Source organism: Zootoca vivipara, chromosome 17, assembly GCF_963506605.1.
Source record: "Zootoca vivipara chromosome 17, rZooViv1.1, whole genome shotgun sequence".
Lineage (NCBI taxonomy): Eukaryota > Metazoa > Chordata > Lepidosauria > Squamata > Lacertidae > Zootoca > Zootoca vivipara.
The window spans coordinates 31,880,166-31,906,886 of NC_083292.1; the positions used below are offsets into that span (position 1 = coordinate 31,880,166).

The 26,721-nt window shown below is 47.6% G+C and overlaps 2 protein-coding genes across 2 annotated transcripts; one reads left to right on the forward strand and one right to left on the reverse strand.

Moving 5' to 3' along the window:
* The first annotated feature begins 703 nt into the window (after positions 1-703).
* Positions 704-7,264, forward strand: CFAP126 (cilia and flagella associated protein 126). The gene is made up of 5 exons (XM_035097538.2): positions 704-753; positions 1,902-1,964; positions 3,044-3,124; positions 4,309-4,485; positions 6,158-7,264. Exons 1-5 carry the CDS (start codon positions 727-729, stop codon positions 6,809-6,811), a joined length of 1,002 nt encoding a protein of 333 aa, XP_034953429.1. The 5' UTR covers positions 704-726; the 3' UTR covers positions 6,812-7,264.
* Positions 7,265-10,812: 3,548 nt separating this feature from the next.
* Positions 10,813-25,570, reverse strand: SDHC (succinate dehydrogenase complex subunit C). The gene is made up of 6 exons (XM_035099003.2): positions 25,504-25,570; positions 21,796-21,852; positions 20,938-21,039; positions 18,665-18,726; positions 16,454-16,617; positions 10,813-12,393 (listed from the first exon to the last, which is right to left on the reverse strand). The coding sequence occupies exons 1-6, from the start codon at positions 25,521-25,523 to the stop codon at positions 12,289-12,291; spliced, it is 510 nt and encodes a 169-aa protein (XP_034954894.1). The 5' UTR covers positions 25,524-25,570; the 3' UTR covers positions 10,813-12,288.
* Between the last annotated feature and the right edge of the window lie 1,151 nt (positions 25,571-26,721).

Here is a 26,721-nt window from a genome sequence, read left to right on the forward strand (position 1 = left end):
GTATATCTAACAATCCAGGATAGCAGCGGGAAACGGTGCTGGAATAAGGGAGTTTCCCGCAAAAAAGGGAGGGTTGACAGCTATGCCTGGTGCTGTGCAAGCCGTGGCTGGTAGAGAGGGCTGTTTGCGGCTGCTTAGAAATCACGACTGGCAGCGTTTCCAAGATTAAGTCAGGACGGGAGTTACAAATGCACCGAAATTCTACAGACATGCAGGAAAATAAATACAGGATGTGGTGTTACTACGGTACTACTACTACTACTACCAACCCATCTTTCTTCTAACGAGCGCTCCAAGGGGATTCTATCCCTCACAACACCCCTGTCGGGAAGGTCATCCTGAGCAGGGATTTGAACCTTGATCTCCCCGCAGCCCTTCTCCAATACACATTCTGCCACTACGCTAGGTGCGATATCCAGTCTCCTGAAAATATCGACGATCTTTTTCCTTTAAAAAAATATTACTAACGAAGAAAACAAGTTTCTAGTCCTTAACACAAGTTTCCAGTTCCTAATGTGGATCGGCGGGGAAGAGGGGAGTTGACTAGGGAGGCGTGGCTTAGAACTCTGGTTTGAATGACAAAGAGGAGGAAAGGAAGGAGGGAGGAGATGGGGCGTGGTTTAGGAGCTTGATTTCCCATTGGCTGGTGCGCTTCCCCCTTCAACTTCCACGCCCACAACCCCCGTTGCTAGGATACGCCCCAAACAAAGGCGCAGAGGAGCCAGCATGGCCGCGCACTTCAGTTCTGGCCAGGTGAGGGCATGGGGGGTGGGCGGAGAGAAGAGGCTGCCCCCCATTGAAACCACCCCTTATATTTCCAAAATAAGACGCTTGAAATAAAGGGGGAAGGGAGGGGAGGATGGGATTGCTCAGGCCAAGGAGAAATTGTTTAGGGAAGCTTTTAATATTTGATGAATGATTCTATTTTAATATTTTGTTGGAAGTCGCCCAGTGTGGCTGGGGAAACGCAGCCAGATGAGCGGGGTATAAATAATAAATTATTATTATTATTATTATTCCCCCCATTCCTCCCTACTGTGAGGAGTTTCATTCCCCCATCTTAGTTCAGAGGCAGGCCTTCTTTGCTATTTGATCCAAAACTCCTATGAAGAGGCAAACTTCAACACTTCAACATATCCCCCAAACAACACTTCAACATATCCCCCAAACAACCATTTGCAATAAAGCCCTTATGGGGGAATATTTTGCCCCCTCCCTTGAAGTGAGACCCCCCTCCTCATTTTGGAGAGGACTGTAGACTGTAGCTTGCCCACTCCTTGCCCCGTTTAAACTCTCCTCAAGGGTCTACCAGTCACAAGCTTTCCACTTCCTCCCATCTGGGAACCCACCCACCCTCTCTCCCCAGGAAGGAAAACCCTTTCACCCTCTTCTCACAGTGGCCAAACAAATGCCCCCATGGCATAGCTGCCAAGTTTTCACTTTTCTCGCGAGGAAGCCTATTCAGCATAAGGGAAAATCCCTGTAAAAAAGGGATAACTTGGCAGCTATGCCCCATGGGAATCCTGCAAGCAAGACCTGGTTGCAATGAGCCACCCCCTCTCCTCATTTTTCAACTGCTCCTTCCCTTCTCTCTGCACCCCCCCCCCCCGCTTTTGGCACATTATATTCTGCTTCCTGGGGAGGGGTAATGAGCTCTACAGCAGCCCCCCTCCCCCAATGACATTTCTGCCCCACTTTGCTCATATATTTCATTTCATGACCATGAGGACTAGGAACTTACTGGATTTCTTTAAAAGTGAAAGACAAGGTTCCCTTCCACATACACACACACTTCTTCTTTATCACTCGGTATTCTGGGACCAGCACTAAACCTGCCGCATCTCAGCTCTGCTGCCGTGGGGTTTCATTGCCCCATCTCAAATCCCCCCTTTGTTTTGCAGTATGAAGATGCGTACATTCCTAAGAATTTGCAGAATTGGAACCTTCCCAGAGTCGCTAAGGAGGTGAGTTTCCTCTGGAAGCAAGAGTGGAATGAGCGGACTTTGGAGATAGGCTGAGGTCTGGTGCGCTCCTACAACAGAATAAGGCTCACCCTTTTACCAGTGTTGGGCAAACTCTTGTGTTTGCTTTGAACAGTTTACTGCATATTTTGATTATGGAGGTTGACCTTTTAATGTTTTCAGGGGATTACTTTATTGTATCTTTGTTATGGACGCTTTTATATATTTTACGGTTTGTGTTGTGGTTTTTATAACCTCTAAGAAGCCGATTTTGGCATTAAGTGCGATAAAAATTAATAAATGAATATAGTAAAATTCAATTAAGGGCACACTTATTGTCACCATCATCTTCTGCTGCATATTTATATAAATCGTGGGTTGTATCTAATATTGGTGACACTAATTGGTGTGGTGCAGTGGTTAGAGTGTCAGGCTAGGACCTGGAAGAGACCAGGGTTCAAATTCCCTCTTGGCCATGAAACTCACTGGGTGACCTCAGGCCAATCCGTGCCTCTCAGCCTAACCTACCTCACAGGGTTGTTGTGGGGATTAGGGGAGGGGGAAGAGAGCCATGTATGCCACCTTGAGCTCCTTGAAGAAGAAAAAGGGATGTATAAATGCAATCCATGCTCAGAATAAAATTAATGTACATGAATAACCTGGAACCATTACGTTCAGTTAAATTCTCTAAGTAGAACTTATTTATTTTTAAAAAATATGCTGCTATTTTTAAAAAATATGCCACAACAACTGTACATTAAACCATACAATAAAAGCCGTATAAAAAATTTAAATCAGTTAACTATTGTGAAAAGCGGTATTCTTAATTGCCTACATAAGCCTGACAGAATGGAAACTCTTTCAGCAGGGGCCTCCTGAATATCTAGTGGTGGAGAGTTCCACAAGACAGGCTGATGACATTAAAAGCCTGGTTCCTCGTTGTTGTCATCAAAGGAGCCTTGCCAACTCAGGGAAACTTGGTTGGATACAACCCTTAGTAAACAGAGTGCTGCTCCTTCTCTATTTGGCCTTCCTCCTCCATTCCTCCTGTCTTCATTCTCCTCCCATCTTCTCCTCTGCAGCACCCCTCTGCCCGGGAAGGTTACACGCAGTTTATAGCCAATGACCGAGGACATCTGCTTCCAACAGTTCCACGCTCCAAGGTGAGGCTCTGCTCTAAGCACGGGGAAATCTCAGGCCTGGGGGCTGAATGTGGCCTTTCAGGACTTTTGTGTGGCCCTCAGGACTCTCCCTAGGCCACGCCCCTTACGGACTGCCTGCCACACACCTTAAACCCTGATAATTCCTATGATTTGCCTGAATGGATGCCCTCCTAGCCAACCCCAGCTGGCAGGCCAATGGGCAGGGATGGTGGGCGCTGGAGCCCTGCCATATAGCGCATGGTTAAACAGTGGGATTTGTTCCCACAAGAGGTAGTGATAGCCACCCACTTAGATGGATTTAAAAAGCGGATTGAGTGAATTCCTGGAGGATCAGGCTATCAACAGCTACAAGTTGTGATGGTGATGTTCACTCGCCAGTGTTCACCCTCTGAATACCAGTTTCTGGTCTCAAAAGTGGGCAGAGTTGCTTTGGCTCTCAAGTCCCGCTTGTTGGCTGCGCATTGGAGCAGCTGGCTGTCCGCTGCGAGAAAAGGATGCTTGGCTCCATCAATAGCCTTTAGCGACAATGGCTATGTTCTCCCTCCACTGTGGGAGACAGCAATGTGCCACTGAGTTTCTGGGAATCACAGATGTTGGAGATTTGCTGTTGCACTTTTTTAGTTTTAAAATATAATTTTATTAGTTTTTTACACGAAATTTGACGTTATTCCTTTGGACATAATAACTTATTACATTCTGCCTTCCCATCCTTGCGTCCGTGATGCTCCTGTTGTTATTCCTTTATCTGCTGCCACAACAGCTGTTTATTTTCTATTGTATTATAACCTATTTTACCATCGTTCATTTATTCTCCTTCCCTTGCCTATTATTCAAATCCCGCTCGCGATTTATTTGGCTGTAGTTTTTTATCAGATAGTCCGACTAGAACCTCCAACTCTTGGACCATGTTCTCATCTTTTTGACCTCTTATTTCTGCTGTCAACTTTGCCATCTCTGCATAGTACACTAACTTCAAAATCCGTTCTTCTTCCGTTGGGAAAGAAGGTCCCTTTGTGCTCAGGTCCTGCTTGGCGGCTTCCCCCATAGTCACCTGGCTGGCCATGACGAGAACAGGATGCTGGACTCAATGGGCCTCTTGGCCTGAGCCAGCCGCTGGGCTCACGGTTTGCGTCCTTGCGTCCCACACGTGTGCTTGAGCCCCCTCCCTCCTCGCCCCCCTACAGGCCTCTCCTTGGGGAACATACATGGGCACATGGGATATGCCCCTGAAGATCCCCCCGGCCAAGGTGAACCTCACGTCCCGCTCAGTGAACGCAGCCGCCCATCTCACCGAGTGGATCAGCAAGTCCACAGCCTTGAACAACGCCTGTAACGGGTTCTGCCCGGAAGTCACCGGCAAGGTAAAATGGGGTGGGGTGGGGTAAGGGGTTGGTGTTTGGACACACCTGTAGGTCAAGCAGGACAGCCAGGGAGCCTTTGCGGAATCCAAGGTCATTTGCACCATTCATTTGAAGCACGCTTAACACACATGTACATCACAGGCCGCACCCTGCAAAGAGCTGCCGTTCCTGGCATGGGGGCGCCCTTAACAAACAGCAGACCAAGGGCCCCCGTTTTCCAGGGACAGATTTACAGAAGCCATCCCGGTTTCTGATTTGATCCTGGAATGTCCTGCTTTTCCTTAAAGGTAAAGGGACACCTGACTGTTAGGTCCAGTCGCAGACGGCTCTGGGGTTGCGACGCTCATCTTGCTTTACTAGCCGAGGCAACTGGCGTACAGCTTCCAGGTCATGTGGCCAGCATGACTAAGCTGCTTCTGGCAAACCGAAGCAGCACACGGAAACACCCGTTTACCTTCCCGCCGGAGCGGTACCTAATTATCTACTTGCACTTTGACGTGCTTTGGAACTGCTAGGTTGGCAAGAGCAGGGACCGAGCAACGGGAGGGTATGAAACAGCAGTTGAATTCTTGGAGAGCTGCTGCCAGGCAGTTTAGATAATTCTGAACTGTACTTCCCTATATTTGTATCTTTGCTGAAGGGCTGTTGCTCCCAGGTTCAATCCCCAGGATCTCCAGGTAGTGAGCTGCTGCCAGTCAGTGTTGGCAATGCTACAATAGATGGAGCAATAGTCTGAGTCATTGCGGAAATCCCCTTCCTATGCTCCTATCAGCTGCAGGCAGCATAATCAATGGCTGGGCATGATGGGAGTCGTAGTCCCAACAAACAAGCTGGAGGATGTGAGGTTAAGGAAGCTGGCCATAGACAGGCCTCTCTTTCTGGCCGTGTGCAAGGCACGACTCCTCCCAAAGAATCATGGGAACTGTAGTTTTCTGCACACAGAGCTATTGTTCCCAGCACCCTCAACAAATGAGAGTCGCCAGGATTCTCTGGGGGGGAGAGCTATGTGCTTAAAATGTTTCCCAAGTGTGCTTTAAATGTGTACGGTGTGGATGCGACCCAAATCTCATGCTTGCCATACAGATAGCTGTGAGATCAGAGAAAGAGGTTAACTGTAAAATGTACCTTAAAACTGTTGAAAGGAAATGCTAGAGTGATGCAGTTTTATCCTGACAGGCTTATGCAGTTGTTTTGACATTTTCTTGAGTTGCCAGTCATTTTAATGATTGATCTGTACTGCTTTAAATGGTTCCCCTCCGCCCCCCTGTTTGTATATCGCTGTACTCTGCCCAGATACATGTATAAGGAAACTTTTTTAGATAGTTAAGGAGGATAGAGGGCACAAGAAATGTTTAGGAAATCAGGCAACTTTTGGAGAATTGGGGAAGGGCTGTAGAACATCTGCTTTCCATGCAGAAGGCTGGGGAAATCGCTCTTTCTGAAAGGGCCGCTGCCAGTCAGTGCAGACAATATTGATATAGATGGACCAACAGTGACCCTCCACTGTATCCGATTGGCAGGAGATGCAGTACAGACAGGTGTATTTAAACAATGGAAGTCGCTGCTGCAGGATGATGTCTTTAATTAATTATTTTATTTTATTAGATTTATTTATTAGTGATTTCTGCAGTGATGGGCAACCCCCTATTCTCTCCCTCCCAAATCCCCACAGCCAAGCGACCCTCCACCACGCATTTGCAAACAGACGCCCGTCAAAGGTGGCCCATCGCCCAGAAAAGCCTCGGAGCGCCCCGGCACGGTGGGGAAGATGCCTGCTGAGGAAGACATTGCAGCCAGAGGACCCGCCACCCCCCAGGGCCCCCTCTCCCGCCAGCCCGGTTGCATTGACGTCCGCATGAAAGACGACGACGGCTTGCCAGATGCCCAGCAGATGGAGCCCAAGGAACCCAGACCTCGAGCCCCCAGCGAGATCCCAGTCTCGCGCCAGCCCGGTTCGATGGATGTCCGCATGAAAGAAAACGGGAGCCCCAAAATCCCATCCCCGAGCCGCCCCACCTCCAGGGAGCCTGCGGCCAGGAGGGCCGCCTCGGCAGAGGCCCCTGCTTCGGGCTGGACCCGGTCGCTGGAAGGGAAACCCAAAGGGTTCAGCACCCCCGAGCTCTTGGCTTCATGTCGCCCAGGCTCCATGGAAGCCAATCCCCGGAGCCCGCCTTTGGCTGAAGCCCTGGCGTCTAGCCGGCCCACCACGAAGGGCAGCCTTGCAGCGCTAGATGTCCGGAAGACCCCGCTAGACATGGATGCGGATTGGCGGGAGAAGGGAGCCTCTCCTCAACCCCTCCATGGCCTGGAGGAGCTGTCCAGTTAGAACCAGTCCGCCTGGAAATTGAAAAATTCTATTACCAATGAGTTGAAAGTTGAAAACAAGCCATTCTGCTCAGTCTGTCGAGACGTCCTGGGGTGCTTGCATGTGTTTCTCTTTCCCTGTCTCCTACCCTCTCACCTTGCCCCACCTTGGGGCTTCTCCCCACCCCGCTGCCCTCTCCCCCCTCTCCCCCAGCTCCCCAGCTCTGTTCCACCTAGCACAAAACACCTTCCATCCATGCAATTCTCCACTCGCCTGAACCTCAGGACAAATGAAAAAAGGAAGGGGGTTAAAGCCCTGCCTGAGAGACATTGCCCAGGAGATGACCTGCCCGAACAAGCGGGTAGCAAGACAATCAACCCGAGCTTTGCCAATCAGAAAATTAAATAATTACAACCACAGGGCCCGCTGATGATGGAATGGGTGTTTTCATGGTAATAGACACTAAATAAAGCTAACCCCAAAAATCACAGTTTCCCCAGAGGTCCTGATTTTTATTTTTATTTAAAGAACACGAGGGCTGCCGGCAGCTCAAAGGAATGTCAAATCGATTTGCCGTGTGCACTTTGATTTCATTAAGGCCGTCTTCCTCTGTACAGATTTATCCGGGCAGAAGCTCCATTGGGCTTTTTTCAGAGTTGACAAGGATAGGATAAGCTGCCCATTTGTGGACAAGTAAAGAAGTTAATGGTCTGAAGAGAAAAATATCTGCCTGTTTCCGGACAGAGCTAGCAATGTCTTGGATAAGAGGCATTGCTTCCTGGGTGTGAGAGGAGATGACGCCTCTTCCAGGAGGGTATTTTAGCATTAACTCCTGCGAGAGAAGGTGTGTCTTTTCCAAGATGGAATGAAAAGAGGTCACATTCCCTTCTGGGGGGCGGCACATGCAGGTGGCAAAGGGGCCAGAGGCAAAAGTGGGTGGAGTAATGGATGCAAATTTTAGCTTTCTACCTAGGCTACATGATTCCACACCCAGCCACCCCTGTCTTTGATCCAGGCAAGTGAGAGGCATCAGAGTTCAAGGACATAATTCCAGCCAGGCAAGGAGGTGCAAAGCACGGCTAGAGAGGGGTGTTGCCTGGGGAAGAGTCTTGAGGGCCAAACAGAGGCACCTCGGGGACCACATTCAGCTCCCAGATCTGAGGTTATCCACTTCCGCTCTAGGTCGTTGATTTGCCTGGTTGTTCTTGCTCTCTACAAGAATCTTCTCCCAGTGCTCAACAGAAATGTACCCTCGCCTAAGATAAGCCCACGAAATCTTGCCCTGCCTTGTGAGAGCAAAGCCCTGATGCAGACTAAGAGCACCCCCCTTGGAAGGTGTGAAAGGAGCCCCCTAAGCTACATTCTGCCACAGACAGGGTTGCCAGGTCAGGAGCAGCATCCCGGACCCTGAGATTTCAGGACTCAAACCTGAGACTCAGTGTAGGGCTGCAGTGATGCCCTTTGGCATTAAGTCTATACAATAATTTCAGATATGAAGATTAAATGGGAGGGAGGGGAGAAGCACAGCTCCCCTTTCCCAAGTGCCCTGTCTATACAGTAATTGCAGTCAACTTCTGTTGGGCTAAAGCTTACAAGTGCTCTTGCTCACCTGGAGATTCAAGCGCCCCCCCCCCCCCGCCACCTGAGGGTGGTCAGACAAACCTGGAGACTTGCAAGTCGCAGTCTGGCAACCACAGCCACAGAGGATTGCTGTCCCTCCCGGGAAATGCCTGCCATTATTAACCTTTCCCGTTGCGCAACTCCCCAATGAGCTTTTTTGAGGGATCTGTTTGGGAAATGCCATTTGGAGAAGGGGATGGGGAAGACACACACTCGACACACTGCATCCTGAAAGCAACAGCATTGGTGTGGCACCCCCTGCAGCTCGGTCAAGCCAGTCGTGTCACCCTGAAACCACCTCTGTAGAAAGCAACAGATAAACCCCATAACCTCTTGCCTGTTAATGCCAAGCACATTTAAAAAAGGGATGTGTGTGTGTGTTTGGGAGAAACCAAGCTAATTGGTTGACTTGAAAGCTGCTGGTTCTGGGACTCACAAGGCTTCCATCCTCATTAACGCCCTGCACATACAGAAGATTATTTCTTTTTTAATTTTTTTTTTGGGGGGGGATTTAGACAGTAAAACTCTTCCCAGTGATAGATACGCAGAGTTAATTTAACAGAAGCAAAGCCGTCACAGCTCCTGTTCCTTAGGAAAGTCTTAGATCATCTTTTTTTGATCATCAAAGCAGCCAGGCTTTTAAGAGAAGGCTTTCAGAAAACACACGGGAGATCTGGGACTCGTCTCCCCTTTATAATAGACTGTGTGGTGTGAAGACAAAGAGGGAGAGGGAGACAGGTTAGATGTTCTTTCCCACCACCCACCCATTTTTTTTAGAATCAGAAATTCAGGCACTGCCAAGTCAGGTGGGGGTTTCTTCATCTATGCTGATCATTGATGTTTTACTGCAGATTTAGTTTTGAAGCGTACCAGGATACAAGGCTGCAAGGAACACTCGGGAATATATTGTGTGTGTGTGTGTGTGTGTGTGTGTGAGGAAGATGGACATAAACCGGATTGCTGTGGTCCCCAGCAAGGGGGAGACAACAGCAGGCTGCTGGGGGCAGGAATCCCAAGGTTTGCAGAAGTACACAACCATCTTGGGAAAGAAGAACTTCTAAGGCTTTTTTTGGGGGGGGGCACACACCCAAAAATGATCAGTGTGGGCCCATTTTGTTCAATCATGAAATGTAGAAAAGGGAGGGGAGACCTTGGTGAAATAGGTGTTTGTCTTTGTGTGATAGAAACATGTGGAACTGGGTGGAGGTAAAATGGAATATACAGTAGTATTGTATCCTGGCACAGCCAGCTGGAACACTTTCTCAACATTATTTTTTTTTGCAGGTCCTCATTGTCACCAGCCCTTTTTTGGAGCTGGCTCACAGTTGAAAGCCATTTATGGGACCCACTTGTTCCATTTTAACTTAACAAAGTATGTGTCCAGATGTACTTTGGAGCAGGCTGCCAGCTGGTTTTGCACCCTGATCAACCGACTTCACCTGATATGGGCAAAAATTCCTATCATTGTGGTAGATCAGGCGTGGGGAATCTTTGGCCAAGTCTTATTGAAGTACAACTCCCATCAGCCCCAGCAAGCATTGCTAGCAGCAAAGGATTATGGGAATTGTAGTTCAGCTGCATCCAGAGGGCCAAAAATTCCACACACCTATGACTGATGGTCATGGAGAGTTTGAATCGAAAGAACCCAGGACAGGTGGGCTGTACACCATTACAATTTATTAATACTGTACTACCTTTTAAATCCCAGCTTTCTTTCCAGGAGCTCAACGGGATGTTCACGGTTCTCCACTCCATTTTGTCCTCACAACAAGCCTGTGAGGTAGGTTAGGCTGAGAGACAGTGACTAGCCCAAGTTCAACCAGTGAGCTTCATGGCAAAGTGAGGATTTGAACCCTGGCCTCGCGGGTCCTAGTGCAACAGCCAAACCACACCACCACACCAGTTCTTGCTCAGCAACAGAGAACATTTTTTGCATACAGAAGATCTGGGTTTGTGGATTCCACCTGAGGAAGGAAGGATTGGAAGCTAACCAACCTCTTGCTACACCTGTGGTGTAGTGGCTAAGAGCGGTAGACTCGTAATCTGGGGAACCAGGTTCGCGTCTCCGCTCCTCCACATGCAGCTGCTGGGTGACCTTGGGCTAGTCACACTTCTTTGAAGTTTCTCAGCCCCACTCACCTCACAGAGTGTTTGTTGTGGAGGAGGAAGGGAAAGGAGAATGTTAGCCGCTTTGAGACTCCTTTGGGTAGTGATAAAGCGGGATATCAAATCCAAACTCTTCTTCTCTTCCTGAAAACTGGAGCAGTAGGGTCCTTTGAATTGCCCATGTATTTTTTAAACCAGGTCAGGTTCTGCCCCCAAGACATACAACAGCCAAGTTAGACGAGACCCACCGTGATATACCCCGATTATTCAGAAACATGCCGAATAAATAGCACCAGTAACTTTATGTGCTCCACGGAAGGCTGAGGACAATTTATTAGTAGTAGAAACAGGTGGAAAATTTACAAAACCCAAACAATGGTTCTGATCGCAGAGAAGTAAGTTGCTTCATTTGTGGCGAACAGAGGGGGGAGAGAGGCAACCTCATTCATGGGGAGGGAAAGCTGTCTGGCTTTAACATTTCAGGAGGTGGTAGTACAGTATGGGCTTGCATTTACAGAGTCCGAGAGGATAATTAGTCTGCGACAGGGTTGGAGAAACGTGGCCTTTGCAGATGTGAGGCCTCCAGCGCCCATCATTCCCAGTGAGCATGGCAAATGGTGATGGGTGATGGGAGTTGTAGTCCAACACCATCTGGAGGCCTGTAGCTTCCCCATTATCAGGACGGATCCATCTGCAAAGATGGCGAGCAGGATATAGTGGTCTGAAATTACACCACCCGAGTTCTTCCACCCAAGTAGAGCCAGTGTGGGGAAACTTTCCCCTCCAGGCGTTGCCAAACTACAACTCCCATCATCCTTGACCACTGGCCATGCTTGTCGGGGCTGATGGGAGTTGTAGTTTGGCAGTGTCTGGCTGGCGGGCCAAAGGCTTCCCTCACACCTGTAGCCGTGAGACCAGGCCTTGCCCAAGATGACATCGTTTTCTTTCCCCCTGGCCCATGTTGGCGGCCCACACCTACAAAGAGAGCAATGCAGCATTTCAGCATGTTGCCATAGCAACCTTAGCAGAGGCAGCCTTAGGCCACAGGCCCGAAGCCTCACTGCCGCTGCCATCATTCTGGGCATAAAGGGGTGAGGCACAGGACAGCCGCTGGAGGTGGCTTCGACTGAATGTGCTGCTCTTGCCTGCGAGCCTCGCTTATCAATGGGCAGCCTTGTCCTCGTGAAAAATATACCCACACGCTCGCTCACACAGTGTGCTAATGGAGCTCCCTCAGCCCCTAGGCGGGGGACAAAGGCTGGTATTGTCTCAAGCCTTTTTTGGGGGGAAGACAGGGGATGGGGTGGAGGGGGGGGGGAGAGAGAAACGAAAAGCAGCACGCAGCTGAGGAAAGCAATGGCTCAAGCAGTGCATTGTGGGTATGCTAGCTTCTTAGCCAATCAGGACTCGGCTGGTTTTGGCCATCTATGGAGTCTTGCGCATCCAGCCATAGGCTTTACCTCGGGGGGGGGGGGGGGGGAGATTTCTTGAACTCCAGCTGGTGATAATGTGGGACGTTAAAATAAAAACAGAAAAAAGAGTGGTTCTACAATAATCTGAGAAGGGAGGAAAGAACCACCTCATTGCCATTTACTATTAAACTATGTGCAGATTTGTGAACCATTTGTCCCCCACCCCTGACTGTTTCCCTAGCCCAAAAGCTGCCCCTCAACTTCTACTGCTCCAGAGATTCTGATGAACTAAACCGTTCAAGAGATGGAAGAGAACTTCAAAAGTGGCAGAGGACGAGAGGAGGACTGCTCGGCCCAGCTTCACATTGCTGCAATCCCAATGGAGGACAGTACTGTCAGGATAAGGACAAGGACTCCGGACTGGTAGACCTGGGGTATTTTGAATCCTTTGCCCAGGTCCCATGCCTACAAGACACAGAGAGAGGGAAGCAAAAGTGTTGTTTTAAACAGCTGTTTTTAACTGATTATTTCATTGGTTTATTCTTTAAGCAAACCATTATACACATTTTATGAAATAAATAATAAATTCCCATCTGTCCCAGCCAGCATGGCCCAAGGTCAGGGATGATGGGAATTGTAGTCCCAACAGTATGTGGCGAGCCTAAGACTAGACACCCCCATGTTGGGTTAGTACCAGGGAGACCCCACTCAGCCATGAAGCTCACAGGGTGACCTCGGCCTGGTCGCTGCATCTCAAACTAGCCTACCTCACGGGGCTCTTTGGAGAATAATGTGGGATGGGTGGGTAAGAAACCATGTTCGCTAGCTTTCCTCAATTTGGGCCCCTCTGGCTACTGCTGCATTCCTACTTCCATCACCATGATGACAGCTGATGGAGTCAGAGGTTCCCTTGTTGCAAGACTGCCTCTTGAGAATGCATCTGAAGCTCCGTGAACACTTGAAAGAGCTACGGTATGCGCAAGTCGTTATGCAAAGTAAATGGTGTAATTTGCATAATTTACCCCAGACGTACAATCGGCATGCATCTATACATAAATGAATACGCACACCCATGTCTGCAGCCACCCCTAGCCTGTGTTGTCCAGTAATTTGCAGCCTCAAAGAGAAATACAACTAATGTTTGTAGACCTCTCTAGCCTAGTCCCCTGGAAAAGATTCCTACTCCCCAGAGGTGTCCAGGGAAGTGCTGTTACCCACAACTCTGCTTTCAACACCGCAAGGCATTTCCCGGCTCCCAGATTAGTTCCTCTGCATGCAAGCAGGTCCTAACTGCTGCACTAGAATTGACAGGTGTATGGCACTGGGGTGCAGTGTGGCAAGTTTGTGGGGTTTTCTCCCAGATTGCTCTTGCTTTCTGCAACTGTATGCTGGTTGGGGTGTGTGTGTGTGTGTGTGTGTGTGTGTGAGAGAGAGAGAGAGAGAGAGAGAGAGAGAGAGAGAGAGAGAGAGAGAGAGAGGTGTACACATCACTCTTTTCTCTCTCCTGGCAATATTCTTTTCTGTAGCTGTGGCAGCTTCCGATGACAGCCGTTTGTATCAAGTGACAGCAGCTTCTATGCCTCCCTAATAATGTACAAGGGCACACTTGATGCGCAGGGAACAAAATCCATTTGTCAAGCCCAGCGCCCACCAATCGGCATCCCTGCCCCAAGGGGCAGCCACTGATTGTGACTCTCAGTAAACCAGAACGCCCTCCAGATCTTATTTTTCAAAAGCAAAGGGAGGGGTGGGCAGGCAGAAGAATCCATGCATACTATCTGGAGTCAAGAGGAAGAGAAGATGCTCATTCGGAGAGGCATAAGATGCCCAGGAGCTGGGCAAGGGAGTCAGTGGGTTGGCCTTTATAAGGATTTTTTTCCCCTCTAAAGAGAAAAACAGACACACACACATACACACAGAGCTCACACTTCTCCCAGGGAGAACCGTCTGTCCCAAATCTCAGCCCCGGGTAAGTACTGAAGAGTCAGTTGCTTTCAAGGGAATGTTGCAGAGTCCCAGAAGTGAGCAATCACAGCAGTTGTTCTCTCTTCCCACCCCACCCCCCTGCACCAGAGAAAACACGCTGACAGATCTAATTGCTTTGAAAAGAAGTGCCACTTCGCAGCACTGCAAATGACAGAGGAGGATACAAACATGCGATATGATTGCTCCTTGCTCTGGGGGTGCAGGCTGTGTGGTGTAGTGGTTAGAGTGCTGGACGAAGACCTGGGAGGCCACGGTTCAAATCCCCACTCAGCTTTGAGCTCACTGGGTGACCTTGGGCCACTCAGCCACCTGACCTACCTCGCAAGGTGGTTGTGAGGATAAAATGAGGAGGGAGAACCATGTGTGTCCCCTTGAGCTCTTCAGAGGATAGGAGGGTTGTAAATGCAGGAAGTAAATATGTAAGTAAGTATGGTAAGTCAACTCTTTCCATCCCTTTGCTTTTAGGCACCTGGTTCTTGTTTTTTTAGCTGTTGGTCACAGTTGCACGAGTTAATCTTGGCTCAGGATGCTACCCACACAGAGACATCCTGCCACTAGCCCAAACCTCCCCCTTTTGTTTGCTGAATGTGTGGGCAAGCAATGTTCCTCTGGCAGAATCCTCAGTGCAAAGCTTCCATGTACAGAGGCAGTATACCACTGAATACCAGGACAGCCGCCTTCTTATTTATTGATTACTATTACATTTCTATCCTGCTTTTCCTCCAAGGAGCTCCAGGTGGCATCTGAGGGTCTTCCCAATTTATCTTCACACTTTATGTCTTCAGCCTGGCAGCCCCCGGCTCTTTGGAACTCCCCTCCCACAGCACTTTCAAACAGGTGCTTTCTCTATTACCTTTCTGATACACACTTAAAAAGTTTTTCTTTCAACAAGCTTTCTAAAATCTCTATCCCGGTTGGCACCTGCTTTTGGTTTGAATCGATTTTGTGCATGTGCTGTTGCTTTAATCTTTTTAAATATATATTTATTATTTTTTTAAAAAAATTATATTGTGCTATTGTTTTAATTATTTTCATATGTTTATTTCAGCAGTTCGTATGCCACTTAAATCACAGTCGCCTCTAAGCCAGGCATCTCCAAACTTCAGCCCTCCAGATGTTTTGGACTACAATTCCCGTCATCCCTGACCACTGGTCCTCTTAGCTAGGGATCATGGGAGTTGTAGGCCAAAACATCTGGAGGGCCGCAGTTTGGGGATGCCTGCTCTAAGCGGTGTAGTGCAGACTCAGTAGAGTGAAAATAAAATTGAGCTTAAACGATAAAATCAGAATAATTTAGTTAAAATGCCTGCTAGCAAAAAAAACAAGTCTTTGGTAAGGGCCAAAATTTCAGCAGGGGAGTGGGAGGGGTTGTCTGACCTCAACTGGGAGGGAGCTCCATAAAAATGGGCCTGCAATCCTGAACACATAAACAGCGACTCCTCCCAAGACCTCAGTGATTACTTATGTCGTTATATTGCAAATGGCTCTAGGATGCATCATGGGAAGAATTCATATATATATATATATATATATATATATATATATATATATATATATATATATATGCACCAGGCCTCACTCTTATCCCTTTTAAATTTACCCTAGTTTTTTGAAATGTTTTAATTTGTAATGCCAGTAAAGGTATTTGTATTTGTAGGCACCAGGTAAAAACATTTAGCCAGGCCTTTGGCTTATAATTAATTCTCTGTGGCCTTCCTGACTTGGAGGGATGTTTTATTCCTGCCTTTTAAAAATAGGATTGCCCTTTAGTATTTTTTTTTTTTTTTTGCTTTCTTTTATGCTGGCTTCAATCTGTTAGTTTGCTTCCATATTGTAAGTCATTCTGAGTTATGATGGTTAAAAAAAAGCAACAAATACATTTAATAAATAAAATAATGAATGAAATCAATAATTAATATTAACGACAGCAGCAATGGTGCGAGGAAGATTAGGACAAGGTCAAGCAGTGAGTTCCATGGCTGAGTTGGGATCTGAACCCTGGTTTGCAGGTCCCAGTCTAGTGACCACATAACACATTGGCTCCCAGTACGTTTCCGAGCACAATTCAAAATGTTGGTGCTGACCTTTAAAGCCCTAAATGGCCTCGGTCCAGTAGACCTGAAGGAGCGTCTCCACCCCTATAGTTCTGCCCCGACACTGACGTCCAGCGCCAAGGGCCTTCTGGTGGTTCCCTCGCTGTAAGAAGCCAAGTTACAGGGAACCAGGCAGAGGGCCTTCTCGGTAGTGGCACCCACCCTGTGGAACGCCCTCCAACCAGATGTCAAAGAGAAAAACAACTACCAGACTTTTAGAAGACATCTGAAGGCAGCCCTGTTTAGGGAAGCTTTTAATGTTTGATGGACGATTGTATTTTAATGTTTTGTTGGAAGCTGCCCAGAGCGGCTGGGGAAACCCAGCCAGATGGGCGAGGTACAAATAATAAATTATTATTATAGTGCTCTAATCACTACACCACCACTGCCTCTTTTTATGCTGTGAGGCCCCCCAGCTGCCTCCATATTCCAAAGGGGCTACTCACTAGATGCCTGATTCCGTTCCAGGTGTGGAAGGTCAAGGGGAAAGCCAGGGCAAACTTGGCAGAGTAGATGAGGGCAGGCCCCAGGCTAAGGGACCTGATCAGCTCCAAGTAGTCAGCAAAGTGTCCTGGGAGGATCAGAGCGCTTAAGCCAAAGAGCGACACCCCTGGGGAGAAAAACAAAAGAGAAATGGGCTCCTTTGGACAACCTCTTTATCGAGCAATCTTCTGCACAAAGCCGATGCGGAAGCTGGACTATGCCCGATTTTTGTCTGAGCATTCATTCCGATTTGTTCATAGGCAGTGCTTTTTTTCTGGGGGTAGTCAAAGATATGCAGTACTGGCACCTTAAAGCACCCCCCCCCCATGTGAAAAGTGTGGCACTTACTGTAACAACTTCACGGTGAGTAGCTGAACTTTTTTCTTTTCTTTTAAAAAGCACCGTTCATAGGGCAGTTCTACAGCAATGCGCAATTGCCCTACAGCCACCGTGAACTTTTTGCAGGGTGTTTAGCTGTTTCTCCATTAAATCATTCATTTGTCCCACCTTTCAACGTGTTGCCCACCTTTTCGCTTTACAAACGGCAAACCTCTACTCTTATGGGAGGCAGCAATGGCAACCCACAAAGAGGATTAGACTGATTCATGTAGGAGAAGGCCATTGATAGGCTATGCTCTGCCTCCAGTTGGGAGACAGAAATGCTTCTGAATATCAATTTCTGGAAGCCACAGGAGGGGAGAATCCTCTTGTGAAGGGATCCTGCTCAAGGCCTTGCCACTGAGGCATCTGTTTAGCCCCTGGGAGAACAGGATGCTGGACTAGATGTGACAATGGCGTGAACCAACACATTCTTTTTATGTTCATATGTAAAAAGACCTTATCTTGGGGGTGGGGTGGATTTGTTGTGCAATGGCTTTATTTGCAAAAAAACCTCCGATTTCAGTTTGAGCTTGAGCTGCTCCTGTGAAATTCTGGCTGTCTGGGGGCACCCAGGGATGCTAAGGAAATGGGAGGCAGACATACCACCCTCAGGCCCCTGAATAACCTCTCACATTTGCTATATGACATCTAGTGCGCAGCAGGTAAAGAGGCAGCTGAGCAAAAGGGGCGTTTTGCAGGCACCAATCAGCCCTGTACAGCTCTGGGCACAGCGTTCTGCCAATGCCAACCACCAGACACAATAAAGTAAAATGGCGAATTCAATCCAAGTGGCTTAATACCACGGCTCTGCTCAGCTTGTAAGGCCACCAACTAGAGTAAGGAGCATCCATCAGGCCAAGACACAGAACCGCTACAAGCAAGGCCGGATTAGCAGTGGCTTGAGCTTTGACAAAGCCCCTTAAAGCTTCTGCAGGGAAGTTTCCTTTCCAGGCAAATTACAGATCAGCTACCAATGCGCAGGCAACCTCAGCTAGCTGAGCAAGGAGAGGCAAACCCCGCTGGCGAGAGTTGGGACGCAGAGCCGGATTGACATGCGCCGGGGACAGCTGATATGCAATAAGGACAGCTTGATGAGAGCGCCTGGGTTGGCTGGAAGAGTGGCGGCGGCGGCAGCAGCAGCAGCAGCAGCTTCCTTTTAAGCCTCAAGGCTTCTCCTTGCTGTTTCCAGATGGCACTGCCAGAATGAATGGCAGGGACAGTGGAGAAGGGCAGGCGGAGCTAGCAAGAGCGACGCCCGCCAAGCTGCTCTTAGATCTGCTCCCTTCCTGCCCACCTGCCCATCACTGGTCAGCAAAACCCTCCCAGGACACTTCACCCGCCACCGTGGCCAAAGGAGCATCCTGCAAAGGGCAGGACCAATGTGGCCCAAGCTGTCCTGCTGTTTCCCAGTGGTCATGCTTCTCATTTTGCTGCCTGCCCAGACTTGACCAAGGCATTAAAAAAAAAAATCTTCTTCTGCTCCCCGATCTCCCCAGGCTGCTCGAAATGAATCTGGTGAGGTGCCTCTTGGTTGACAGGCATGAGAGTGGGCTGTACCACTTGAGACTGCAAAGGGTGGGTGGGGGGGTTAGCACTTTTTAAATGCATGACACATACGCATGCCCCATGTAGAGGCAAAAACACACATTTCCTGAAATTCAGCAGCATTTCCCCATTGCACAGCAGAAAGGCTACAGTCCATTCTGCAGTGAGGGAGCCGCAGCTGTAAGGAGGGCGCTGAAAAACGGGAGTGGGGTCCAGAGGAAGATGACAAAGGACAGACCCCAAAGTACCTAGGCTCATTGCAGCTCCTGTGCCACGGTGAGAAATGGACATCATCATGGGCAGGGACCAGCTGAAAGAAGTAGAAAGAGAGGCCAGTGAGATTGGGCACAAAGCAAGGCCACCAGACCGCCACCAACATGCAGTTCACAACAGCTCTTTCTTCCCCCCACCCCATCCCACCAAACTCTCTTAAAAAGGGGGTAGGGAACCTGCAGCCAATGGGCCCATTCTGGCCTGCCAGCGGGTTCTTATTTGGCCCACCAGTCCCTTTCCTCCAAAACACGCCCACCTGGTGTCGCTGGCTGATGTAAACTGATATGTAGGTTAAGTCCTGCTGGCTGCAGATTCACTAGCGCATTCCCCACGAGGAACACACTGGCGAAGCAGACCCTTGCAGAGAGCAGGATTGAGCCCTCCACTCATCAGCTGATGAATGGAGAGTTAAATCCTACTGGGTGCTGCATCGCTAGCATGTTCCCTCGCATGGAATGCACTGGCAAAGCAGACCCCTCTCTCTGCCCTAGAACTTTGGCAGGTGGAAGGGGGAGAAGCCACTCTTTGGTCACCTGACATCATCATAGCATCAGGTGATTGACAGGTGGGTGACCCCACCCACCTGTCAAAGTTGGCACACAAGGTGGAAGGAGATAACGAGGGGCCAAAATGGCTCCCCACTCTGGTCTTAAAGCCTTTGTTCAAATGATTACTCAACTACTCCGTTTCTAGATTGTCTATCAACCAAAGTCCCTGGGGTGTTTTCAGAAATCAGTAAGACACACCAAAAAGAAAAAAATCCCTATGTAAATGACACAAAACCTTCACAACCCAGCATTCAGACAGCACCAAAAACACAGATCAGCATAAAGTAAAACCCCAAAAATAACGTTTTGCACAGATCTAACTGCACTAGAAGAAAAAAATAAAAAAGGCTGAGAGAGGGAAGAGGTCTCCAGCTGACGATGTACGGTAGTGACGCAGTAAAAAAAGTGATGCAGTTTGTTCCCATAAGAAGCAGTGATGGCCACAAACTAGGGTGGTTTTAAAAAAGGGCTAGACAAATCCATGGACGAGGAGGCTATTAACAGCCACAACAGCTGGTAGCAGGTCCTACAGCATAGTATGTGCATCTCTCAGGTGTCAAAGACCAGGCTAAAGAGGTAAGTCTTCAGCATATGACAGAAACTGCAGAATGAAGGCATGCCAAATGCACCTCTGTGGTGGGGACAGAATTCCTCCATTTAGGGGCCACCACAGAGAAGGCCCTCTCCTCAGCTGCAATGCGCAGTTACAGTTAGTGGAATTGCTTGTACTTTTTATTTTATTTCCCCCTCGCTATATGGAGTCAAATGCTGAGTTTTGGATCTTGTTTGTGTATGTGGGCTATTAATAAACTCAAAACAGAACTGATTTGGGGAAGGAGGGGGAGAATCGGTGACTCTCCAAGTCTAAATCACCTAGGATGGGGAAACTATTCCAGCTCATTCTGTGCCTGTGCCCAGAATTATGCCAGGAATCCAGCCAGATGAGGAGAAGGGATGGAGGAATCTATGGAGGTGGCTGAAGAATGACTTTGCCACAATGGCAGGAATCCTGGAGGGGTGATGGAGGAAAGAGAGACCGGCTTAAAGGGAAAGCAGCGGACCTTCCAAGCGCCACTGTGAAGAAAGAAGGAATAGGATGCTGCAAGGGGAACAGGGTGCAAATTCCGCATCCAGGGAGCCAATGGAATATAGGAAGCTGCTTTACAGTGAGCAAAGGTTTCAGGCAGGGAGTCTCTCTCAACCCTACCTGGAGAAACCGGGGACTGAACTTGCATGCAAAACTGTTGCTCTACCCACCGAGGTGCAGCCCTTCCCCTGTGGCGTGCAGCAGCATCAAATCAGAATGTCACCCCTTTCCCTTTAAGTCAGCCGCTCTTTCTTCGACTGCCCTTTCAGGATTTCTGCCAAAGCGGCAAAGAGTTCCTCTGGGTGATCTCAGTGATCCAGCTGGGATATGAAAGCTCAGGTTGTCCTTAAGGTATCCTGAGTCAAAGCTGCTTGGGGCTTTGTATCTATAACACAGGAACTCTGAACCTGTAGCAGATGATGGCAATAATGCAGTAAGCCTTGGGGAAGCCTTGCAGAACGACTAATAAAGTGGAACAATGTCTGGTTGGCCCAGTATAAATTATGTTGACGATGTGCTGCAGAAAAACACCCACCGACCCCATCCCCATGCCTGTCCTAAATCTTGCTCTTAATCTCGTATGCTTCCCTTCTTAAACAATGCCAGCTCTTACTGGTAGATGGTGACATGAGGGGACAGAGGACGGTTGGACCGGGTGTTCTTCTCCCAAAACTGGGCCATCTCCTCCTTTGCCGTCGTTGCCATGGGGACCACGCTGGAAAAGAAAATACAGGAGAGAAGAATGGCGCTGGGGCCTGTGCCGTGCTTAGGAACATGGGAAGATACTGCATTGCAATCAAGAGAACAGGGCGGGTCCTAAAATGGGAGGAAAAGCCATGGTTCGATCATCTCATGGGTGACTCATGGGCGGCTCATGGTTTGTTAAACGAACAATGCCTCAAACTGGAGGTGCATAACTTTTGCTGTTGTTGTTATTCCTCCTTCCTCCCCACCCCTTTTTCTTTTTTTGGTCATCTAAAATAGGACACTGGAAGTCTGAGGATGGGATCTACCTCATTTGTTTTCTGCAAGGAGTTTTGTGGAGGTGAAGAGCAGGGTTATTTTTTTAAAAAAAGGAAAATTACTTAAATAATAAAATAAAATGGATGCACCAACTTCCACTCCTGTAGGGCTCCGAACGGAAGCTTGTTTAGGGACAACTTTTGTTTGCAATAAATAAGGGTGTGGTGGAGGGGCACAGAGACATAGGGTGAATGGAAAACGGCACAGAGAACCATCTGAAGCCAAGTTGTTGGCAAGTAAACCAGCGAACGCCCTTTGATTTATATTTCGTGTGAGCAGCACCTGCAGATTCTATAAAGTGCCAATCACAGCATTAACAGCTAGCCAGCCGTTTTAATGGCCCGTGAATTATGGGAGAACAACGGGCGGAGGAGTGAATCTTGCAAGGATCCAAACAGCAGGAGGAGAATTAACAAAAGCCGTTTTTTTTTTACTGTCATAAACTCACTGCCGCATGGAGAGTCCCGGTCCGAGACGAACACAGAGGCATCGCCGGCTGGCTAATCTGAAAGACAAAAGTGCTCTTTGAATTTACAACTGAAGTCTTATTCTTCCCACTGAGACGCAGTGCAAGGCAGGAAACATGGAAATACAACAGGTTTTGCTCGATAATCACGCAGAAATCATTATTGTTATTATATTGGGATGTGTATGTGTCTAAAACCTTTTGACACAGTAACGAAATAAAATGTTGGCACTGCAACTAAGGCTGTGTACACACCACACATTTAAAGTACAGGCCGGCCTACCCTCCAGAGTTCTGTGAACTGAAGTTTGTCAGGGGCTGGGAACTATAGTTCTTTAAGGGGTAAACTATCAGGGGCGGGGAGAGAATGTAAATATATGGTATGTACTACACAGCCAAAGAAATATATCGCCAGCTATCCATTGGTTTAAGTAAATCACAATCCAGTATTGCCAAAAGCATTTTTGACCAGGCAGTCTTCTTCAGTGGCAAACAATAACAGCTATTAGATGGATGAGTCTGAAATGGATTATATTTCAGGTCTGCTTACATCTAGGTTCAGGCTGCCCAGGCTTTTAAATAAAATGTGAAACCACTCATTCAAACCATTAAGGAACAGAAATGGAGTTGGTTGCAATTCCTCAACTTCCACTGCAAAACTCTCACAGATCCACCCAAAGAGACGCTATATATGGATTTCATAAAAGGTTTTAAATATTTATTGATCTAACAGTGACTTATTACAGATTTAATATAAATCTATGTATATCGAGCTGAAGGAATGCGTGAACATAATTTTGAAAGGTAAATGCTTGCTATGTATTTGTCCATCAATACCGTGTTTCTCATATTATAAGACATGTCTTATATTTATTTTTTCCTCAAAAAAACACACTATGGCTTATTTTCAAGGGATGTCTTATTTTTTTCCTCCTCCTGCCGCGGCCGGCATTGCTGCTGCGCCTATCACTATGTCTTATTTTCGGGGTATGGCTTATATTCCTTGAATGCTTAAAATCCTGCTATGGCTTATTTTATGGGTATGTCTTAAAATATGAGAAACAGGGTACGTTAAATCTTCTTTCAAAAATTAATAAAAGGGTATATTCGTGTGCATATGTGCACTACACACACAAAATCAAATGTACAGTCCTTCACACCTCCATCCTTGAAATGCAGCTCGTTTTAATTTGCTCACTAAACACAAAATATCCAAGATGGGAGAGAAAAACCAGCCCTGCCAATAACAAAAAGCAGTTATTTCATTCCCGGACCCCTAAAGGGTAAAGGTTTGCAGGCTTCTGGAGGGGCGAAAGGGAGAAAGAAAACAAACTTTCATTTCATTCTGCAGATGCCATTTGTCACACCTGAAGCGCCAGCAAAATAGCAGGTCATTGTTTCAGTGCAGTAAGCACCACATTTCAGTCGCAAACTGACACCATGAGCAAGAGGTACGGTAAATTAAGGATTTCAATTTCTTTTTTTTATTATAGGCACACACAAAAACACCCCTGCAAGCTACGGGAGCTATTCTAGACAGATCCCGTCAAGCTGTTGTCAGGCAACATTCAAAGGCGACACACCAGCAAAAAACCAGTGATTCACAAGGCAGCCGGTCATAGCTCAAGGAGTTTAGAGATGGGGACTGGAGTGGACTTTGTCTAAAGGACACACTAGTGTTGGAGATAATTGACACACAAAAAAGTAAACTTGCTTATAAGCAGAGGACCGCTGCATCAGGCCAAAGGCCCACCTTGCCCAGAATCCTGTTCTTACAGTGGTCTTCCGGATTATTGTGGGAAGCCCACAGGCAGGACCTGGGTGCAATATTACTCTCTTCTCTTGAGATTCCCTGCAACTGGTATTCAGAGGCACATGGCTGCCTCTGTCAGTGGAGACAGAATATAGCCACTGCAGCTGGTAACCTTCTCTCCTCCAAGAATTTGTCTATTCCTCTTCTAAAGCCATCCAAGTTGGTGGCCATCCTGACCTCCCGTGAGAGCACATTCCACAATTTAACAATGCACTGTGCGAAGGAGTTTCTCTCCGGTTTCCAGCTACCCCACTTTGCTAGATAGGTTCCTTCCAAATCAGGGAGATTTCTGGGAAAAGTTTGGGTAAAATTAGGGTTGCCATACGTCCAGAATTTCCCAGACATATCCAGAATACTGCATTTGTCAGCAGCATCTGGGCGGAAATCCGGACATATGGCAGCCCATGTCGACAGTGTCAATTTTGCCAATTTCCCCTAGAAATGAGACACAGACAGGTAAGAAGAGCAAAGAAATAAGAATTGAGACCAGCTGAAAGCCTGGTGATGAACATGTTTCGTAGGAAGCGAGTGGCAAAGTGTGATGGTTATTTTTCTGTAACTAGGATGCTTCCCATTATTATTTTCTGCAGGGCGGTTGAGAATGTGAAGTGGTTCCATGGAAAAGCATTGCTTCTGAACTGGCAGTGGGTGAAAAGAAAACTCTTGAGCATGGTGGCAGAACTGTGACAGCTTGTTCACACATAAGTTGCCACTTGATAAGTGATGCACATACATGTGGGAACCAACTCACACATACAGGCACATGTATTCAATGTTGCACATGTATGCAAACCTTTCATATTGTATGCACACATGCACATAGACAGATGATTTTACAGATATTTGCAATTTCACAAACCTATGGCTGTTAAGTTTAGATGTGCGCGTCTAAACCCACATCAATAAAGCATGGGCATATATGACTACAATGCCATAAACCTGCACATGCATTTAAGCTCATGTGTTCAGAGATGCATATACACAGCCTGTGCATAGTTCCACAAAATTGTTACATATGCTTTACGGCTACTGCACACTTCCATACAATAAAGCATGCATACACAAAGACGTATTCACAGTGCCACAAGCCAGCATATATATTTAAACTTATGGACACACAGAGATGTACAACCGCACACATGCTCACATGTGCCACAAATATATTTCTGTTTCAGTGTATCTGAAGAAGTGTGCATGCACACAAAAGCTCATACCAGTGACAAACTTAGTTGGTCTCTAAGGTGCTACTGGAAGGAATTTTTTTATTTTGTTTTAACGAGGTGTTGCAATTTTGTGTTCTAATGCTGTAATTCACCCTGGGATCTTAAGGTGAAGGTGGGTAATAAATTAATAATATGAACAACAGCATACAGTATACTTATATACTTAGCTATGCGCATAATGCTGAAATGCGTGCATCTTACACCTGCAGGGCTTGTGAGTGAGCCCGCGCATACAGACACAGATTACATCTCTCTGCACACACAAGTTTAAATGCACACACAGATATGTGGCACCGCAAAAACATGTACCCATGTGCTAACAGGTGTGGGGCGTGTGCATGCAAGCAGAAAGGCAGGCACAGCCTGCTGACGGATGTGAACACGCACTTTGTACATGCAGGAGGATGACAAAACTCTTTAGGTTTGCATTTCAGCTTCTGCAAGAGGATAACGGAACGGCGCTTTAAAAAAAACACCTTTAGGGTGAAACCCAATGTCACCCAGTCGCACCCAAGGGCACAGGTGCCCCCACCCACAAACGGCCCCTCACAGTACACACCTCATTTCCCAAACAGCCAGGAATGACCCCCACCCCACTTCCCACTCCTCTTCCCTCCCAGCGCTTCGCTCCCGTCTTCTGTGCCCCGCAGTCACCTTAATAGAGACACCGCCATCTTGCCGAGGCGCCTCTCACTCCAGCGTCCCTCCGCCCCCACCCCAAGCAGGAAGAGGGCGCAAGGTGACGTCACTGCCCTACTTCCGTCGTCAAAGGCAAGCAAGGGCGGAAGGGAGCTTTTCAGCAGGCGGTGGAGGAGAGGGGATACGCGCGCCTGCTTAAGACCTTGAGGGTTTCCCGTCCCCTCTCGGTGCCCGCAGGCTGAGATCCTGTGCTCTTTTTGTTTATTTATTCGGGAGTAAGGATTATTGATTTGCATGGGGCTCCTTACTTCAAATGAGGACTCGGAGTTTTATATACCCTGTTTCTCATATTTTAAGACATACCCATAAAATAAGCCATAGCAGGATTTTTAAGCATTCAATGAGTATAAGCCATACCCCGAAAATAAGCCATAGTGATAGGCGCAGCAGCAATGCCGGCCGCGGCAGGAGGAGGAGGAGGAAAAAAATAAGACATCCCTTGAAAATAAGCCATACTGTGTGTTTTTTTAGGAAAAAATAAATATAAGACGTATTTATAATATATGTACATTTATATTACAACCTGCCTTTTTTCTCTGACGGGATTCAAGGCAGCTTACAGATAAAAATAAGAACAGCTAGAAAAAGACAGTCGTTTAAAAAACAATTAAACATTGATAGAATTAAAACTCTGTGGATATATAAAACCTATCAGATCCACACCAGTAAATTAGAGTTGCATTCACTGTTCAGGGTAGACGCATTGAAATGAATGGGCATGGCTTAACTCAGGTTCATTCATTTCAACGGGTCTCTGGATATTTATCTATTAGATTTCTGTCCCATATTTCCTCCAAGGAGCTCAAAAGTGCTGTTCATGGTTACGCTAACCCTAATGAGCTTTATTCATGGCCGAGTGAGGATTAGAGCCCTGGCCCGTCCGTGCCCCCCACCAAGTCCTAGTCCAACACACTAACCACTACAACACACTGGTTCTCATATCAAGTAGAATTTAGTTAGGTACAGCTGATCTTCCACTGTAGTAGCCCAGAGAGAAAAATCACATTCTATGCAGCCGTTTGTGAGTGAGCAGGCCGGCAACACTTGAATTTTAAGCCAAATATGTTCAAGGGTTGGCACCTACAAGTTTAGAGATTGCACACTGTTTTTCTGAGCATGTGTTCAGGCACCTCATACTGCCGCCCTGCTGGCATTCAACGTCTGCTGGGTTAT

What these genes read in the sequence shown, in the direction of transcription:
- CFAP126 (XM_035097538.2), top strand. Translation starts at nt 727, where the DNA reads ATGGCCGCGCACTTCAGTTCTGGCCAG. An exon ending in CAACAGTTCCACGCTCCAAG is followed by an intron (nt 3,125 to 4,308) that starts GTGAGGCTCTGC and finishes GCCCCCCTACAG; the next exon opens with GCCTCTCCTTGGGGAACATA. An exon ending in GCCCGGAAGTCACCGGCAAG is followed by an intron (nt 4,486 to 6,157) that starts GTAAAATGGGGT and finishes AAATCCCCACAG; the next exon opens with CCAAGCGACCCTCCACCACG.
- SDHC (XM_035099003.2), bottom strand. Translation starts at nt 25,523, where the DNA reads ATGGCGGTGTCTCTATTAAG. An exon ending in CCGGGACTCTCCATGCGGCA is followed by an intron (nt 21,040 to 21,795) that starts GTGAGTTTATGA and finishes TTTCTTTTCCAG; the next exon opens with CGTGGTCCCCATGGCAACGA. An exon ending in CCTCATGTCACCATCTACCA is followed by an intron (nt 18,727 to 20,937) that starts GTAAGAGCTGGC and finishes TACTTCTTTCAG; the next exon opens with CTGGTCCCTGCCCATGATGA.